Raw genomic sequence first — 17,583 nt, 5'->3', positions numbered from 1 at the left:
ACTGATATACTGTAAACACTCATCAGGCACTGTTTGGCTCACCTGTATAGTCTCTTTGTGATTCATAATCTATATATATATTAAAAGAGCCGGGGAATTAATTACACGGCATGGCATGCTGCTCCATTTGTACAGGTGCTGCTTATCCTAAAGCTCCCCGATATTCTACTCTTGTAAAATGTATTACACTGTACTTACTTCTGTAGGAAACAGTGTGGTATTATTAGAATATTAATGAAATGTAGGGAACTTCATATAGAAAGGCTCGATCAAATGCTCAATAGCCTACATGAGCCAAGATTGTCGATTTTCAAAAAATTGATTTCTTAAACTGATTTCAACTCCTGAAAAGATCATGCTTGTATTTTAACTAATGATTAGCTACCCATATTAGTTTTGATTAAATTGTTCATTTCTGGATGCACTTATGCCTTGTGTATGTATCCTGTTTTGTCTTCATCATACAAAATGGTCTCAACTCACAGCCCACTTACTGTAATTAATAGGGGTTGATCATGGTCGGTTGGCCAAGTTCTGTGTTAGCTCTCGTTCTGCCAACCCTGCCATATTCATCATCCGCTGGTCTAATTGACTGATTAAACCCTAACAAGCATGCTGACTCACAAATGGCTAACTTGCATGACACAGATGGGAAAGATTCAAGTTTTATATTTCTCTACTTCTCCTTACAGTTCTAACAAGGCGGTAGCAGGTATGCTGGCTGCAATATTGGATTGGATCACGTGACATACTGTATGTCTTCGCACGTGCTGCTATTCTACGGCATGGAGCATGACAGTGTGGAATGACATGACCCTCTAACATGTCCTGCTGTGGCTCTACAGAGAAGTAATAGCTTTAACATGTTGTTATTCAGGGCAGGACTAGGTGGGCTAGACAGAGGTCAATAACAGTTTGTGGCAAGTATTGATTTCGCCGTAAACATGGTGACATTTCATTTCAGGGGTATCATATTTTTCTGATACAGGCACTAAAACTCCAGATGCAATTCATGTCAATGCAGGTGACCATCCCAATCCTTTCCTCTTACAAAGAAACACAGAGACCTGGGCAAATTCATCAATTAATTGTTCCTTTGGTATTTTCAGGAAACCAGTGAGAACAATTGCATTTGTTGCCTGGCTCTCCATCCTGCCTCTGATGTACAGAATGTGGTAATAAAATACCCATTTCCACAGAGGTCCCCCCAGACCAGCCACCACAGCTCTTCAGGTGTAGTTATGGGGGCCACAAAAACCCTGCAGTAGCACTACAATCCAACTTCACCAGATACCAGAGATTCAAGAAGAGAATGTGGTTAGTCAACAACAGTAGCCTTTAAAACAGAAATAATGTAACGCGCCATTTAGAGGCTTTGGAGAGTGGAACGACAACTATAGGATAGTTAATAAGAGCAGACAGAGGTAGCACAGAAGCAGCTATGTACAACGCGTCTTTATTCTCTTGAAGCACCCACCATCTCCATCAGTTCACATGACAGACAGGAATTTATAGACACAGGTCAGGCATTACTGATGAACATCTGATTCTCATTGTTACAATAGCATACTGAATAAATACAAAAACAAGGTCCAAGAGAGATAAACTAAAAACTCACTGCAGGAACAATAGCCCACCTCTGCCCAGCAGACTGCACCATGGACACAGTAAACATGCTCAATAAAACAAAGCAAGTACAACAGAACACAGATCTCTTCTAGGCCCAGCTACTTCTCATTCAATCTGCACCTATTAGAACAGCCCCCAGCAAATCCACTCACATTACCTAGCCTGGCCTGGAGCCCAAACTGTTTGTCTAGGGGTAATTGCAATGACCAGAGGCGACCCTCTTTTGGCTTATGAAAGAATGCAGGTTTAGTAGGTATCGGTAGCAATGGAAATATCCTCACTCACCTCTCCAGCGCATGCAGAGACCATAATGAAAAACACAGAGATCAGTGGTGTGAGAAGAAACAACGCAAAGGCAATGATACAATTGCACAGCTAAATAAATGGATTGTTTCACCAATGCGTGGCGCCTTTGGCACATTAGGCAATGTTAGTAATGAGCTATTGAAGCTGTGACCTCGGGAGCAAACCCATTAATGGGTGAAGATGGATGGGTCACTAGTAGATTAATTATCAGTCATCAAAATCTGATTAATCCCAGATCTCTTACTCATGGCTGTTAGAGGACTATTATTACCACCCATGCAATAGCTTGAATAATTTCTCCCTGACTTCCCCATTATATGTCCATATTTGCAATAGGTAACACATCATTTGGCAGTGAACCTCTGCAAAGGCTTCAATAAAACTGTTTTTGGAAAGATAAGGCATACTTCAATCATACACTAGGCGACAGAATAATGAAAAGTGAAGAGATATAGCACTCTTTTTTTATCCCAAACTATGAAACTTAGCACCCTCTCTGCTTGTCCATTAGAGTTGTTGGACGGACATTTGACTTTGCAGCTGCGTCATTGTTCATTTTAATAAAAGAAATGATCTATTTGCTCTCTCACATTGTTTCCCCCCACTCCTCTGTGAAGTTCAACAACTTTACCTCTAGCCTACACAGTACCTCTTAAATCAAATTTGGTGTGACGCTCTTAAAAGCGGCAGAGGGAGGGAGAGAGAAGCCGTTAATAATTTATGATAGCCTCAGCTTTTTAAAGCACCGGAGCGGTCCTGCTCCCCAGACATTTAATTTGTCTGAAAATCAGCAACTGTGCAGTCTGATTATTGCTCGTGTCTGCCAATGTGACTGCATGTAAAAGCCTTCCACGGCACCAAAAGAGAGTTTGCAAGGACGTTCTATATTTCAGTCAAACAATATGTAGGTAAGTATTGTTTTAATAGTCATCTTCTGATCCACCAGCCCCTTACTCACCATTTGGGTTCCCCTGAGGTTGTATTTAAAAAGCTACATCTCAGGATCTTCATGTGTGATCTAGGTGTTACAGCTTGATGTTGACCAAAGAAGGCCCAGTAGTGTTTATTTTTATCAAGACACTCTCAGCACTGGTCAAATATCACGAGAAATAACTGAGGCAGATTAAATTAACTTTAGCAAAAATCATGCTTATTGTGTTCTATGATACAGCAGAACATTTGTCAAAGCAATGGCAGCATTCAAAGAACCACAAACATCATAACTTGTCATATTCACACAGAAGGGATACAAGGCAAACACACACAGCTACAAGGGGGTGACATGAATTTAGAGGAACTTCAATGCTTCCATCTAGTGATGACTCAAGATCATAACAGGTAGGCCTATTTCACAATAGGTGAGAGTGGGGTAAGTTGAGCCATTTTTACATTCAGCATCACTCTGTACAGGGAAATATATTATTATTTCCAAGATATCTACATATATTTCAGGATGTTGTGTATCCCTGGAAATAATCAGAATTAATGTAAACATTACAGTTTTGAAAATATTGCTTGTCCAAAGAAAGTGGCATCTTGGCACAATTTACACCTGGTATGGGGTAAGTTGGGCCACGGGACAGGGTAAATTAAGCCACTGTCACAGTATCCACAGAAGGTGGCGCCCCTCCCCGGTCGGGCGGTGCTCGGCGGTCGTCGTCGCCGGCCTACTAGCTGCCACCGATCTATGTTTCTGTCTTGTTTGGTTTTGTCTGTCTAGGTCTGCACCTGTTCCTTGTTTGTAATTAGTGTGGGGGAATTTAGTTTGTCGTTTTTGTTCAGGTATTCGTGCGGGATTGTTTTGTGTCTTTACGAAGGGCTGTTCGTATTTACGCTGCCTGTTAGTTCAGCGTTTTGGTGGAGCTGTCTATTTATTATTGCCGGGTTGCGCCCAGTTCGCTTTATTGTTTTGGAGCTGTGCTCCTGTCGGGTGTTTAGGCGCACCCAGTATTACGACTGCCTATTTTTCCATACGGTGTTAATAAACATCTGTGTTTTTGGACCTCCGTCTCCTGCCCTTGACTCTGACCCTTCCTGCTACACTGATAGCCGTGACAGCCACCTACAAATTTATGTACTGAATAAAATATTAGCACTACCTTTTAAAACCATGTCTATCTTTATTTCCCAAACACAATTCAACACCATCGCGTTTTGTCTTTAATCATTTTAAGCATAATTTAACACAGGCTTAACTCATAACAAACACTTTTACAAAAATAATATATATACTTTTAACAAAGGCCAGGCCCTGTTCTTACCTCATATGCCAGCCATAATTCTTTGCATTACGCCTGGGAAGAAAACAATTCAATTTGCTCAACTTGCCATTGGCTCAAATTACGACATGGCCATTGAATCAACTTACCCCAAGGCAAACATTTGAACTATATTAGCCCGCACACCTGAAAGGAAGCGCTTTCATGCTAGGTTTAGGACCTCATATTGAAGCTTATTGAGACCCCAAATGATGTACAGAACAATCTTAAAATAATCTACTTTGGTTTATTACAGGGGCTGAGTCACTGGCTTACTGGTGTTCTTCCATGCCGTCCCTGGGAGGGGTGCGTCACTTGAGTGGGTTGAGTCACTGACGTGGTCTTCCTGTCTGGGTTGGCGCGCCCCCCCCCCCGGGTTGTGCCGTGGCGGAGATCTTTGTGGGCTATACTCGGCCTTGTCTCGGGATGGTAAGTTGGTGGTTGGTGGTTGGAGATATCCCTCCAGTGGTGTGGGGGCTGTGCTTTGGCAAAGTGGGTGGGGTTATATCCTACCTGTTTGGCCCTGTCCGGGGGTTTCATCGGATGGGGCTACAGTGTCTCCTGACCCCTCCTGCCTCAGCCTTTAGTATTTATGCTGCAGTAGTTTATGTGTCGGGGGCTAGGGTCAGTCTGTCACATCTGGAGTATTTCTCTTGTCTTTTCCGGTGTCCTGTGTGAATTTAAATATGCTCTCTCTAATTCTCTCTTTCTTTCTTTCTCTCTCTCGGAGGACCTGAGCCCTAGCACCATGCCTCAGGACTACCTGGCTTGATGACTCCTTGCTGTCCCCAGTTCACCTGGCCGTGCTGCTGCTCCAGTTCCAACTGTTCTGCCTGCGGCTATGGAACCCTGACCTGTTCACCGGACGTGCTACCTGTCCCAGACCTGCTGTTTACAACTCTCTAGAGACAGCAGGAGCGGTAGAGATACTCTCAAAGATCGGCTATGAAAAAGCCAACTGACACTTACTCGTGTTAGTGACTTGTTGCACCCTCGACAACTACTATGATTATTATTATTTGACCATGCTGGTCATTTATGAACATTTGAACATCTTGGCCATGTGCTGTTATAATCTCCACCCGGCACAGCCAGAAGAGGACTGGCCACCCCTCATAGCCTGGTTCCTCTCTAGGTTTCTTCCTAGGTTTTGGCCTTTCTAGGGAGTTTTTCCTAGCCACCGTGCTTCTACACCTGCATTGCTTGCTGTTTGGGGTTTTAGGCTGGGTTTCTGTATAGCACTTTGAGATATCAGCCGATGTAAGAAGGGCTATATAAATAAATTTGATTTGAGTTTAGATACAAGCATCATGAAACCTCTTAACACAATAAAATATTTTGACTTGGTGAAAAGCAGTTTTATTCCATGGTTCTTCCTTCACAGACTTCATGTACTGATGACCTCTACCTAAATATTTGATCATATTATTAATTTTGTGTATGGTTTCCTAGAAACAAGAGTGGCTCAACATAGCCCACTCTCCCCTACACACAACCCAAGTCCTCTATAAGCTGATCTGTATCCCTGGTCCTTATAGGCTTGTTGAAGAGCACTGTCAAAATGTCCAATACACTCACCACCTACAAGAGCATGCCAGTGAGTTCCTCCTGCTGGAGAGCTGAATTTACAGTGCCTTCAAAAACTATTCACACCACTTCACTTTTTTCCTCGTTTTGTGATGTTACAGCCTGAATTTAAAATTGATTAAATTGAGATTGGCCTACACACGATACCCCATAATGTCAAAGTTAAATGATGTTTTTCATTAAAAGTGTCTTGAGTCAATAAGTATTCAACCCCTTTGTTATGGTAAGCCTAAATAAGTTCAGGAGTAAAAATTTGCTTAACAAGTCACATAAAAAGTTGCATGGACTCACTTTGCGTACAATAATAGTGTCTGACATGATTTTTGAATGACTACCTCATCTCTGTACCCCCACTCGTACAATTATCTGTAAGGTCCCTCAGCTGAGCAATGAATTCAAACACAGATTCAACCACAAAGCAGGGAGGTTTTACAATACCTCGCAAAGAAGGGCACCGATTGGTAGATGGGTAAAACAAAAAAGCAGACACCCTTTGAGCATGATGAAGTTATTACTTATACTTTGGACACACCCAGACACTACAAAGATACCGGGGTCCTTCCTAACTCAGTTGCCAGAGAGGAAGGAAACCTCTCAGGGATTTCACCATGAAGCCAATAGTGACTTAAAAACAGTTACAGAGTTATTAAATGGCTGTGATAGAAAACTGAGGATGAATCAACAACATTGTAGTTACTACACAATACTAACCTAACTGACAGAGTGAAAATAAGAAAGCCTGTGCAGAAAATATTCCAAAACATGCATCCTGTCTGCAACAAGGCACTAAAGTAATACTGCACAAAATGCGGCAAAGCAATTAACCTTGTCCTGAATACAAAAAGTGTTATGTTTGGGGCAAATCCAATACAACACATTACTGAGTACCACTCTCCATATTTTCATACATAGTGGTTGCTGCTTCATGTTTTGGGTATGCCTGTAATCGTTAAGGACTGGTGAGTTTTTCAGGATAAAAAATAAACGGAATGGAGCTAAGTGTAACAGTGTAGGTTCTGTCCAGAAAACCTAGTTCAGTCTACTTTCCACTAGACTCTGGAAGATAAATTCACCTTTCAGCAGGACAATAACCTAAAACACGAGGCCAAATATACACTGGAGTTGCTTACCAAGAAGACAGTGAATGTTCCTGAGTGGCCGAGATGCTGACCTTCTAGGCAGAGCTCCTCTGTGCAGTGTCTGTGTTCTTTTGCCCATCTTAATCTTTTCTTTTTATTGGCCAGTCTGAGATATGGCTTTTTCTTTGCAACTCTGCCTAGAAGGCCAGCATCCCGGAGTCGCCTCTTCACTGTTGAGACTGGTGTTTTGCGAGTACTATTTAATGAAGCTGCCAGTTGAGGACTTGTGAGGCGTCTGTTTCTCAAACTAGACACTCTAATGTACTTGCCCTCTTGCTCAGTTGTGCACCGGGGCCTCCCACTCCTCTTTCTATTCTGGTTAGAGCCAGTTTGCACTGTTCTGTGAAGGGAGTAGTACACAGCATTGTACGAGATCTTCAGTTTCTTGGCAATTTCTTGCATGGAATAGCCTTCATTTCTCAGAACAAGAATAGACTGATGAGTTTCAGAAGAAAGTACTTTGTTTCTGGCCATTTTGAGCCTGTAATCGAACCCACAAATGCTGATGCTCCAGATACTCAACTAGTCTAAAGGCCAGTTTTATTACTTCTTTAATCAGAACAGTTTTCAGTTGTGCTAACATAATTGCAAAAGGGTTTTCTAATGATCAGTTAGCCTTTTAAAAGGATACATTTGGATTAGCTAACACAATGTGCCATTGGAACACAGGAGTGATGGTTGCTGATAATGGGCCTCTGTACGCATATGTAGATATTCCATAGAAAATCAGCCGTTTCCAGCTACAATAGTCATTTACAACATTAACAATGTCTACACTGTATTTCTGATCAATTTAATGTTATTTAATGGACAAAAAATGTGCTTTTCTTTCAAAAACAAGGATATTTCTAAGTGACCCCAAACCTTTGAACGGTAGTGTATATATTGGTTGTGTAAACATTTTTGCAGATATTATAGCATGTGCAGCAAAATGCTCCTGTTTCTAGCTTAAGCTACAACTGTGCAGTAATACCTAACAATACAAAAAGAAATTAAGAAATAGAACGAGCATTTTAATATTAATTTACCAAAGGCAGAGAAATACAAAAAGTGAGCTTTATGCAAAAACAGAGACTTTCTGGAAGCTTCTGATGGCTGTGGGACTGTTGTTGTAAGCCAGGCTTGCCTGCAACAGTTTGGTGCCGGTTGTGATGGGGGTGAAAGAAACCTTTTTCTCAATGGTCTGTCCTGGCTGCAGGAGGTACACCCTACGAGGAACAAAATAGTATTAGAGAATAGCTGGAGTAAAGAATGACAAGGAATGACTGGATGAAATTAATCCAGGATGTCACGATAAGAGCTTTGAACTCCCCTATTCCTTCTACTGTTGCTAAGACCCTATAGAGAGGTAAACTGACAACTTCACGACAACTTCACGAAAACGATGTGTGCGCTTCCATATGGCAGAAGTCAGCGTGTTCTGGTTAGCCAGATTTCTAGCAAGAATGACTAGAAACTGTCATGTGGAGAATCGTAAATGGCTCGTTTCATCTTGTTTTTGATAACATGTCTTGTTTTGAGGTGTTTTGACTGATTTCATGTCAATGCAAATATGGCAAAAAAAAATCACTAGCTAGCTAACCAACATCTGTAACGATGTATTTGAGAGAGGTGCTCATTGTGCAAATGTATTTATGTTTTCAATAAACATTGGAGGCGAAATATAGCTTACATGTTCTCAACAATCTACCCCAACCCCATCAGTTTTTCCCCCATAGTTTAGCACACATCGATTATGTTGCTAAACAACCTCCCTGTCTAAGACAGGCATTACAACCTGTGTGACCTTTTTAGTGAGAGGTCAGATCTCATGATGCAACCAGTTACATTCCATTCCATGAAACTGTCAATCAAGAAGAGCATACCTGGTGACATAGCAAGACCACATTCTTACACTACTTCCTCAAGCCACAAGAACAACAGGTTTTTCATTGTCATTCAAACAAAGAAAGTGTTAAATGTGTTCCAAATAGCTCAGACAGAGCTTATTTGTTTTTATCTGAATAGTTCAGAATATAATCAGTCTTTTGGTCTTCCGGTGGCGATCACTTACTTTGTCTGGTCTTTGCCCTCCATCAAGCCTGAGCCTTCCACTGTCAGCACAGCACTGCTCAAGGGCATAGCGAAACCATTAGTGAAAGAAACCAGGGCACTGTGCTCCTTCTTTTGCTGAATGTTATCCCCTCCAATGACCTGTGGAATAAAAGCACTTCAGGAACCCTGGGAGGTACGTCAAAGCCAGAGTTATCACAATAAAGACTAACCATCAGATCCTCCTCTCCACCCTCTCCGAGTTGGGCATCTCCGGCGCGGCCCACGCTTGGATTGCGTCCTACCTGACAGGTCGCTCCTACCAGGTGGCGTGGCGAGAATCTGTCTCCGCACCATGCGCTCTCACCACTGGTGTCCCCCAGGGCTCTGTTCTAGGCCCTCTCCTATTCTCGCTATACACCAAGTCACTTGGCTCTGTCATATCCTCACATGGTCTCTCCTATCATTGCTATGCAGACGACACACAATTAATCTTCTCCTTTCCCCCTTCTGATAACCAGGCGGCGAATCGCATCTCTGCATGTCTGTCAGACATATCAGTGTGGATGACGGATCACCAGCTCAAGCTGAACCTCGGCAAGACGGAGCTGCTCTTCCTCCCGGGGAAGGACTGACCGTTCCATGATCTCGCCATCACGGTTGACAACTCCCTTGTGTCCTCCTCCCAGAGTGCTAAGAACCTTGGCGTGATCCTGGACAACACCCTGTCGTTCTCCACTAACATCAAGGCGGTGACCCGATCCTGTAGGTTCATGCTCTACAACATTCGCAGAGTACGACCCTGCCTCACACAGGAAGCGGCGCAGGTCCTAATCCAGGGACTTGTCATCTCCCGTCTGGATTACTGCAACTCGCTGTTGGCTGGGCTCCCTGCCTGTGCCATTAAACCCCTACAACTCATCCAGAACGCCGCAGCCCGTCTGGTGTTCAACCTTCCCAAGTTCTCTCACGTCACCCCGCTCCTCCGCTCTCTCCACTGGCTTCCAGTTGAAGCTCGCATCCGCTACAAGATAAAGTAATCCTTCTAACCCCCCCCTTAAAAGATTTAGATGCACTATTGTAAAGTGGTTGTTCCACTGGATATCATAAGGTGAATGCACCATTTTGTAAGTCTGCTAAATGACTTAAATGTAATGTAAATGTAGATAAGTTGTTAGAGAGCAACCTGTACCTCTATAGAGATCTGTGGGGCGGTGATGTTGAACTCTTCTGACGCTAGGACTCGCTCTTTGGTCCGTTCATCCTTTATGACCACCGCCACATTCAGCAAGCCCTCACCAACAAGCATGTTCTCATACTCAGAGTATGGGATCTGGTGATGAACTGACAGAACTAGAAGAAGCACAGTAACAATGTAATCACAGTGTCGAGCATATAGGGTGTCTAAATTGAAACAGATTATGAAATATTTATCTTGGAGAAGGGACAAGGGAGATGTTGTGACTCATTACCTGCACATGGTGCAATATGAAGCTGCTTATCTGCCTCCCAAAATGTGCCTTGTGGGCTACCGTTGTATTCTTTGGTTTGAGCATTGACATGTTCTTTCAGAACCTTGGGGACGTTCGCCCTGTTTGTGACTGTGATGAAGAAGCAAATGTTCTCCCCCATCGTTGGCACTTTCTCAATCTTCAGGGAAACCTCCAAACTCTGAACTGTTGCTACGGATAGAGAAAAGGCCAGGTGTGATAAGATAGAGACTACTCTGAACTGCTACGGATAGAGAAAAGGCCAGGTGTGATAAGATAGAGACTACTCTGAACTGTTGCTACGGATAGAGAAAAGGCCAGGTGTGATAAGATAGAGACTACTCTGAACTGCTACGGATAGAGAAAAGGCCAGGTGTGATAAGATAGAGACTACTCTGAACTGTTGCTACGGATAGAGAAAAGGCCAGGTGTGATAAGATAGAGACTACTCTGAACTGCTACGGATAGAGAAAAGGCCAGGTGTGATAAGATAGAGACTACTCTGAACTGTTGCTACGGATAGAGAAAAGGCCAGGTGTGATAAGATAGAGACTACTCTGAACTGCTACGGATAGAGAAAAGGCCAGGTGTGATAAGATAGAGACTACTCTGAACTGCTACGGATAGAGAAAAGGCCAGGTGTGATAAGATAGAGACTACTCTGAACTGCTACGGATAGAGAAAAGGCCAGGTGTGATAAGATAGAGACTACTCTGAACTGCTACGGATAGAGAAAAGGCCAGGTGTGATAAGATAGAGACTACTCTGAACTGCTACGGATAGAGAAAAGGCCAGGTGTGATAAGATAGAGACTACTCTGAACTGCTACGGATAGAGAAAAGGCCAGGTGTGATAAGATAGAGACTACTCTGAACTGCTACGGATAGAGAAAAGGCCAGGTGTGATAAGATAGAGACTACTCTGAACTGCTACGGATAGAGAAAAGGCCAGGTGTGATAAGATAGAGACTACTCTGAACTGCTACGGATAGAGAAAAGGCCAGGTGTGATAAGATAGAGACTACTCTGAACTGCTACGGATAGAGAAAAGGCCAGGTGTGATAAGATAGAGACTACTCTGAACTGTTGCTACGGATAGAGAAAAGGCCAGGTGTGATAAGATAGAGACTACTCTGAACTGCTACGGATAGAGAAAAGGCCAGGTGTGATAAGATAGAGACTACTCTGAACTGTTGCTACGGATAGAGAAAAGGCCAGGTGTGATAAGATAGAGACTACTCTGAACTGCTACGGATAGAGAAAAGGCCAGGTGTGATAAGATAGAGACTACTCTGAACTGCTACGGATAGAGAAAAGGCCAGGTGTGATAAGATAGAGACTACTCTGAACTGCTACGGATAGAGAAAAGGCCAGGTGTGATAAGATAGAGACTACTCTGAACTGCTACGGATAGAGAAAAGGCCAGGTGTGATAAGATAGAGACTACTCTGAACTGCTACGGATAGAGAAAAGGCCAGGTGTGATAAGATAGAGACTACTCTGAACTGCTACGGATAGAGAAAAGGCCAGGTGTGATAAGATAGAGACTACTCTGAACTGCTACGGATAGAGAAAAGGCCAGGTGTGATAAGATAGAGACTACTCTGAACTGCTACGGATAGAGAAAAGGCCAGGTGTGATAAGATAGAGACTACTCTGAACTGTTGCTACGGATAGAGAAAAGGCCAGGTGTGATAAGATAGAGACTACTCTGAACTGCTACGGATAGAGAAAAGGCCAGGTGTGATAAGATAGAGACTACTCTGAACTGTTGCTACGGATAGAGAAAAGGCCAGGTGTGATAAGATAGAGACTACTCTGAACTGCTACGGATAGAGAAAAGGCCAGGTGTGATAAGATAGAGACTACTCTGAACTGCTACGGATAGAGAAAAGGCCAGGTGTGATAAGATAGAGACTACTCTGAACTGCTACGGATAGAGAAAAGGCCAGGTGTGATAAGATAGAGACTACTCTGAACTGCTACGGATAGAGAAAAGGCCAGGTGTGATAAGATAGAGACTACTCTGAACTGCTACGGATAGAGAAAAGGCCAGGTGTGATAAGATAGAGACTACTCTGAACTGCTACGGATAGAGAAAAGGCCAGGTGTGATAAGATAGAGACTACTCTGAACTGCTACGGATAGAGAAAAGGCCAGGTGTGATAAGATAGAGACTACTCTGAACTGCTACGGATAGAGAAAAGGCCAGGTGTGATAAGATAGAGACTACTCTGAACTGCTACGGATAGAGAAAAGGCCAGGTGTGATAAGATAGAGACTACTCTGAACTGCTACGGATAGAGAAAAGGCCAGGTGTGATAAGATAGAGACTACTCTGAACTGTTGCTACGGATAGAGAAAAGGCCAGGTGTGATAAGATAGAGACTACTCTGAACTGCTACGGATAGAGAAAAGGCCAGGTGTGATAAGATAGAGACTACTCTGAACTGCTACGGATAGAGAAAAGGCCAGGTGTGATAAGATAGAGACTACTCTGAACTGCTACGGATAGAGAAAAGGCCAGGTGTGATAAGATAGAGACTACTCTGAACTGCTACGGATAGAGAAAAGGCCAGGTGTGATAAGATAGAGACTACTCTGAACTGCTACGGATAGAGAAAAGGCCAGGTGTGATAAGATAGAGACTACTCTGAACTGCTACGGATAGAGAAAAGGCCAGGTGTGATAAGATAGAGACTACTCTGAACTGCTACGGATAGAGAAAAGGCCAGGTGTGATAAGATAGAGACTACTCTGAACTGCTACGGATAGAGAAAAGGCCAGGTATGATAAGAAACATCAACAACAAAAAATGTCATACATAACAATTTGTTTTTTTTAAGATTATGGAAAAACTAAAACCAACCTCTTTCACATGTTGCATGGGTACCTGAAAAAAAGACAAGTCTGTCAGACATTTGCATCTTGACAGCAGAATAACGTTTCTATAGTTGTGTGTGATTTCATGATGTTAGCGCAGTCTTACTTTCATTACACTTGTAAGCACAGGTGAGGCTCTGGGGTCCATCAGAGCCCACGTTCTTAGTGAGGATGTGAGATCCGACCCTCTGTGTGTCCACACTCCTCCCCAACACTAGCCCATCCCTCACTATCACCGTGACAACGTCCGCATTGACCGACGCATATATGAATGGAGCGTCGTACAAGGCATCATAACGTTTCTTTCTGATGCCTTTCACTGGACACGGACCACAGCAGAATATTCCTGTAAAGTGTTGCAGATGTTATCATTCTATTCACTTAAAGGCATGTCAGAACAATTGGCGGATCTGATCAATAGGCAAACATTTGACGATCAGATATTTCAGAGAATAGAATGAGGTATTTGACCTCCACTTTTCTCCTGGGGAGTTGGATCCAATACCTGCCACCCATCAAACCCTGGGCCCAGGTCTGGTCGTGACATCCAGCATTCAACCCACACATGGAAGTTCCTGGAAATAGACACAGAAATCTATTTATTTATTTAGGACATAAACGATTGCACAAAATACTATCAATTGTTATGAAACCATCTTAGATGACTGAGAGAAAACAAAGTGTTGTTTGTTGCAGATCAAAACATATGACATGTAGAGATATTGAACACCAACCATATGCTGTCCTTGGACATGCTGATTTTTTCCCCGGTATTGGTGTAATATTCCTCGATGACCAGGCTTCCATTGGTGTCATGGGCGGAGTTAAAGATTGTGACAACTCTTGAAGGGATCCCCAAAACTCTCATAACTGAAAAAAGAAAAAAAGCACAGAAAGACAACTCAAGACAATGATATTTACTGTTGTATATTGCTACTGGAACGACCTCTAATGGTGAATAATTTTAAAATGGATAGTCAAATGTCAGTTACCTGTACACATGACTGAGGCAAAGACCCAGCACTGGCCGTACCGTACAGGGCTGAAATTGGATCGGCCCCAGAGCTTTAAGATGTCTGCGCTGCCCGTCCATTGCGTCGGGTTAAATCCATATTTAAAGTTTCCTGACCAGTTCCCCTTCAAGACACCTCGATCATCTTCACAATTGACCTGGTTATAAACAGTTATAAACACAGACACTAAACAAAAAAAATAGGAGGGCATCACACAAAGTCATTGTGAGTGTGTGTGTCATAGATAGAGGGTGGTGTGGTGAGAACACACTCAGGTATTTTGAACATAACTGACTAGTATCTGCGGATATTTGAGGTCTTGTAACTATCAAAGTGCATAAGAGTTTACACACCATGGCACACACAACTCTGCTGATGTAGACAGGGTCTGCACGGAGGAGGTAATCTCCCTGCTTGTCTTTGCTGTGCTGTGGGCTGACCTGGAGGATGTTAAGGCAAATCTCCAGTATCCCCTGTTCATACTACACACAGGAGGAAGAGGAGATGGTGGGGATCAGGTTACTACTGTAGGTTCCTCAAGGAGACACAATGATTAACAATAAATGAAGGTTGGTTTTCTTTGCAGCTACTTACCTGGCCAAATGACCATGGTCTTGATATGACATTGTGAGGAGTGCCCATGTACAAAATTCCAAAGTCATTTTTAACGTACTCATTTCTCTGGTCTTCAAAAGGGATGTACACTGCATCATCTGAAAAATACAAAATCCCAGTCAATGATGATAACAGTAGTGGTCATCATCATCATCATCACCACCACCACGACCACATGAACCTACACTGAAGCCAGGGGTTGCACAGCAGGACAAAGCTTCCTATGGCGATGCTGCGTTGCCCATCAAGACACACAATGTGGACTTGGAGGTCGTAGAGTCCCACAGGAGCCTTAGCAGGGGAGCAGACGTGGACAGTAACCGACTGAGAATGCCTCTCCCCTGGGTGGATATGGGCACTCCACCGAGAAATAGACTCATCCTTCGACAACATGACAGGGATTTCAACAGACAGCCCACCTATACAGCAGAACAGTCAGAAAAGGTGAGAAATAGCCACAGGCAATAACTGACAGAAAAAATATTTTCATCATATGTCCTGAACAGGTTTTAACAGAGAGGCGATAACAAATAACTGCTAGGAAAAGCGTAAAGAGTTCACATCAAATATTGGCCTGTAGCCTACCTAGCAGGGCAGTAAAGATGAGTGTCTCCATCTGTGGGTTGAACACTCTTCCATGTAACAGCATGGTGACTTTGAAAGGCCTCCCGCGCCGTACCACCAGGTGCCTGGAGCTCAGGCCCAGTGTCTGGTGGGCCGTGTGGTTGTCATGGACCTCCAGATTGACATGCTTCAGCCTCAGATCTGCTCCGGGGAATAAACAGAGTGACACCAAGAAGATGAGGGACGCAGACAAACAGTTTCTCTTATCAAACAGCATAGACATGTACACTCTGCAAGAAAACACACCGCTGGAGGGCAATGTGAGAGGGGTATGCACTGTATATTTGCAAGTGGAACAGAGTGTCCGTGTTTGTGGGAGAAAGATTATAGGCCACACTACACTGCACTTTTGATAGCTATTCCAACTTAAGACATCTTGTGACAAATGTCACATACTTCTCTGAAAACCTTTAGCTGCCTATAATTATAAAGGCCATTTAATGAATAACCTTCAGGCCTGTCGGAAATGTTTCTGGTATAGTTCATTTATTAGCATCTCTCAATAAGAAGAGATAGTGATGTTACCTCAAATAACAGCTGATACCTCCTTAAACAAATATTATTATTATGTGTTTTTTTAAACAGTTGCTCAATCATACTGTTGCTGAATGGCTATGACAACATTGTATGACAGGAATGCAGTACAGCCCAATCTAACAAGGAATTGTGTGTATCTGTCTGTGCTGTGTGCAATCGGAATCAATGGACAGTAGTGTTGCTCCTACAATATGCCAATGCCAGCCCAATTTCCTTGTAACAATTACATTTAATTGCTATCTCATGGATTTGTTATTTGTATATTGCCAAATGCTAATACGTGAAATAAAAACAATGGCATAACAATGACATAAAGAAAATATATTACTAAATATTCAAAAGCATGGTTCCCTTATTGAACAGGATTTAACAGACTCAAAAGTGAATTAAACAAAAAGCATGGATTTATGAGGATACATTTGATAAAGCACACCACACTATCAATATATGCATTTATTTATCTACTTTAAACTAAAGTTTCTGAACATATGAGAAAGACAAGTAGTATAGGTGCACAGCAGGAAAATCAAAGGCAGAGTGTATTCAAGGTTTAAAGTAACTGTCCAGTGAAAATCTCACTTTTAAAAGTTAATGGTCTGTTAACTCATACCTAAATAATGCTGTTGACTCGTCCTATACTCGTATTTGTGGCCAAAGCATAAATGGGAGAGAAAAAAACCCTTTAAAAAACCCACTTCAAACTTGTATCTCAAAGAGAACGTTTAAAAAATGCTTGCTATTTCCTCATAGAGTATGATGTCATTCTCCTGAGGAGGATGAGCTGGCCAATCAGCAGCCGACTTGCATTTTTAATGACTGGTATGCGTCCACACCATTCTGTTGGGGTACGCCTACACCAATCCAACACAGAAAAGCTGCTTTTTGACATACTTATTTAGCATTTTTTGAAAGGAAATCTATTTCACTTATATTGTAAGTAATAGGTAATATTTCATAGACATTTGGAAACACTGGACAGTTAGTTTATAAACGCTTCAACATTTTGTAATTTCCACTTAAAAATGTCAGACTTGATTTGCCCTAATGAAAAATGTATCCTCGACAAAAATGTTAATGAATTATAATCCACATTTCCTGTTGCTGCAGGATTATTTTCCTGTTGTGAGAAACTGGTCAAATTAAGACAGTATATCTGTTAGTAAAAAAACAAACAGACCTGTTTGCTGCTGGTGTGTGTATCGCATGGTGAGCATGTCTTAATTCCCCTAGTTGTTTGAAAGTTCCAGGGACAGACTGCTCCTCCTAGAGTGAGAACCGGTCTGTGATGAGAGAGAACTATGTGCCGAGACACTGTAGGCAAATGAGACATGACCTGCTACAATCTTGGGAGGGGACAATGGCAGGGGACCAACATAGCATAGCATAAGTTAACAGGTACTGCACATCCCCTCATATGGATAAACATTATCTTTATCAACTCTTAGAGACATTGTTCCACTAGAAAATTAACA

The 17,583-nt window shown here is 42.6% G+C and overlaps 1 protein-coding gene across 1 annotated transcript; it reads right to left on the bottom strand.

Moving 5' to 3' along the window:
* Window positions 1–7,700: 7,700 nt before the first annotated feature.
* LOC106566900 (protein-glutamine gamma-glutamyltransferase 5) lies at window positions 7,701–17,557 on the bottom strand. The gene is made up of 14 exons (XM_014135471.2): window positions 17,289–17,557; window positions 15,536–15,715; window positions 15,136–15,369; window positions 14,930–15,048; window positions 14,689–14,817; window positions 14,315–14,492; window positions 14,057–14,192; window positions 13,794–13,897; window positions 13,429–13,668; window positions 13,309–13,332; window positions 10,423–10,632; window positions 10,143–10,303; window positions 8,973–9,112; window positions 7,701–8,127 (listed from the first exon to the last, which is right to left on the bottom strand). The coding sequence occupies exons 1-14, from the start codon at window positions 17,323–17,325 to the stop codon at window positions 7,977–7,979; spliced, it is 2,043 nt and encodes a 680-aa protein (XP_013990946.1). The 5' UTR covers window positions 17,326–17,557; the 3' UTR covers window positions 7,701–7,976.
* Between the last annotated feature and the right edge of the window lie 26 nt (window positions 17,558–17,583).

This window comes from Salmo salar, chromosome ssa13 (assembly GCF_905237065.1).
Source record: "Salmo salar chromosome ssa13, Ssal_v3.1, whole genome shotgun sequence".
Taxonomy (NCBI): Eukaryota; Metazoa; Chordata; class Actinopteri; order Salmoniformes; family Salmonidae; genus Salmo; species Salmo salar.
Note: the sequence above shows the minus strand (reverse complement) of the source record. Positions and strands in the feature narration are given on the sequence as shown.